Source organism: Sporothrix schenckii, assembly GCF_000961545.1.
Source record: "Sporothrix schenckii 1099-18 chromosome Unknown Cont43, whole genome shotgun sequence".
In the NCBI taxonomy this organism is placed as follows: Eukaryota; Fungi; Ascomycota; class Sordariomycetes; order Ophiostomatales; family Ophiostomataceae; genus Sporothrix; species Sporothrix schenckii.
The window spans coordinates 1,415,595-1,416,623 of NW_015971144.1; the positions used below are offsets into that span (position 1 = coordinate 1,415,595).

At 54.4% G+C, this 1,029-nt stretch overlaps 1 protein-coding gene across 1 annotated transcript; it reads right to left on the bottom strand.

Moving 5' to 3' along the window:
- Positions 1-553: 553 nt before the first annotated feature.
- SPSK_02888 (uncharacterized protein) lies at positions 554-778 on the bottom strand (the record flags this gene model as incomplete). The annotated part of the gene is made up of 1 exon (XM_016729749.1): positions 554-778. One exon carries the CDS (start codon positions 776-778, stop codon positions 554-556), a length of 225 nt encoding a protein of 74 aa, XP_016589181.1.
- Positions 779-1,029: the final 251 nt, after the last annotated feature.

A 1,029-nucleotide genomic window follows, 5' to 3' on the forward strand; every position in this document is an offset into this window, starting at 1 on the left:
AGGTGCGCCAGTTGCGGAAGGTGTTCCTTTCATGTCAGCAGTCGCGAAAGGTAGCCACAGGACGCCAAAGCCCAAAGCACTCGCCATAATGGCGTCACTGGCAACAGACACGAACATACATTGCTGTTGGTGCAGGCTGCCCGCTCGTGTATTCTTCCGGCACCGAAGTCGGCCTTTCTTAGTCGCGACTTCCTTGTCTCGAGGAGCTTTGCACGGAGGCGCAAGAGGTGGGGTAAGAGCGAACGCAAGGGTAAGGCAATAAAGCAGTTGCGGTTCTACGAGGCAGGAAGGAACGGAACAGCTTGGGATTCAGAACATTTTGCTCTGTATCTTGGCAATGCTTTCGAAAAGGGGAAAAGAATGCAAACTGTCAAAGCAAACAAAGCATACAGAACGCGGCCCGTCGACCAAGAACCCACCCGACTTTCACCGCCTAAGTTCGGGCCGCAGCTCACTTGCACTCGGCATAGGTTTGCCGCCAGTAATGAAGGTGGGGATGGTGCACTATCATCTGCAACTGCAATATGCCCGCATGCACGCAGCTAAACCTCGCTTACAACTCTGGCCGCAAGGCCCGACCAGTTCGTCGAGTGTTCCAGTTGTCAAGTCTTGCAAGCAATCGAGCACCAAGATTCCAGCCTAGCTGCCTCGATGGTAGTCTCGGCTCACGGCCAACAACACGTACAGTCAAGTGCGTTGCTACTCGTGTTTCTGCCTCGCCGTGTTCAACATTCTGGAGCTCCCATCGGCCACGCCAAACGAGCATCGCATCGCCCATTCTTTTTGCCGTAGCTTCAAGGACTCGGCTTCGTCGTAACGGAGAAAGTGGATCGGTTGCATGGGGTGGCCCATGTAGCTTCCCCGTGTCAGATGACGGCGAACAAGTCGGTGTCCGGACCCCCACGCAAAACGCAGCACGGTGCACTGCATACGAAGTATGCAGCAGGTGAAGACGGTTAGGCGTCTTGTTCATCTCCACGTCTTGCTACATGTCGTTAATGTTGCAGCACAAGACGTGTAGCTCTTTGT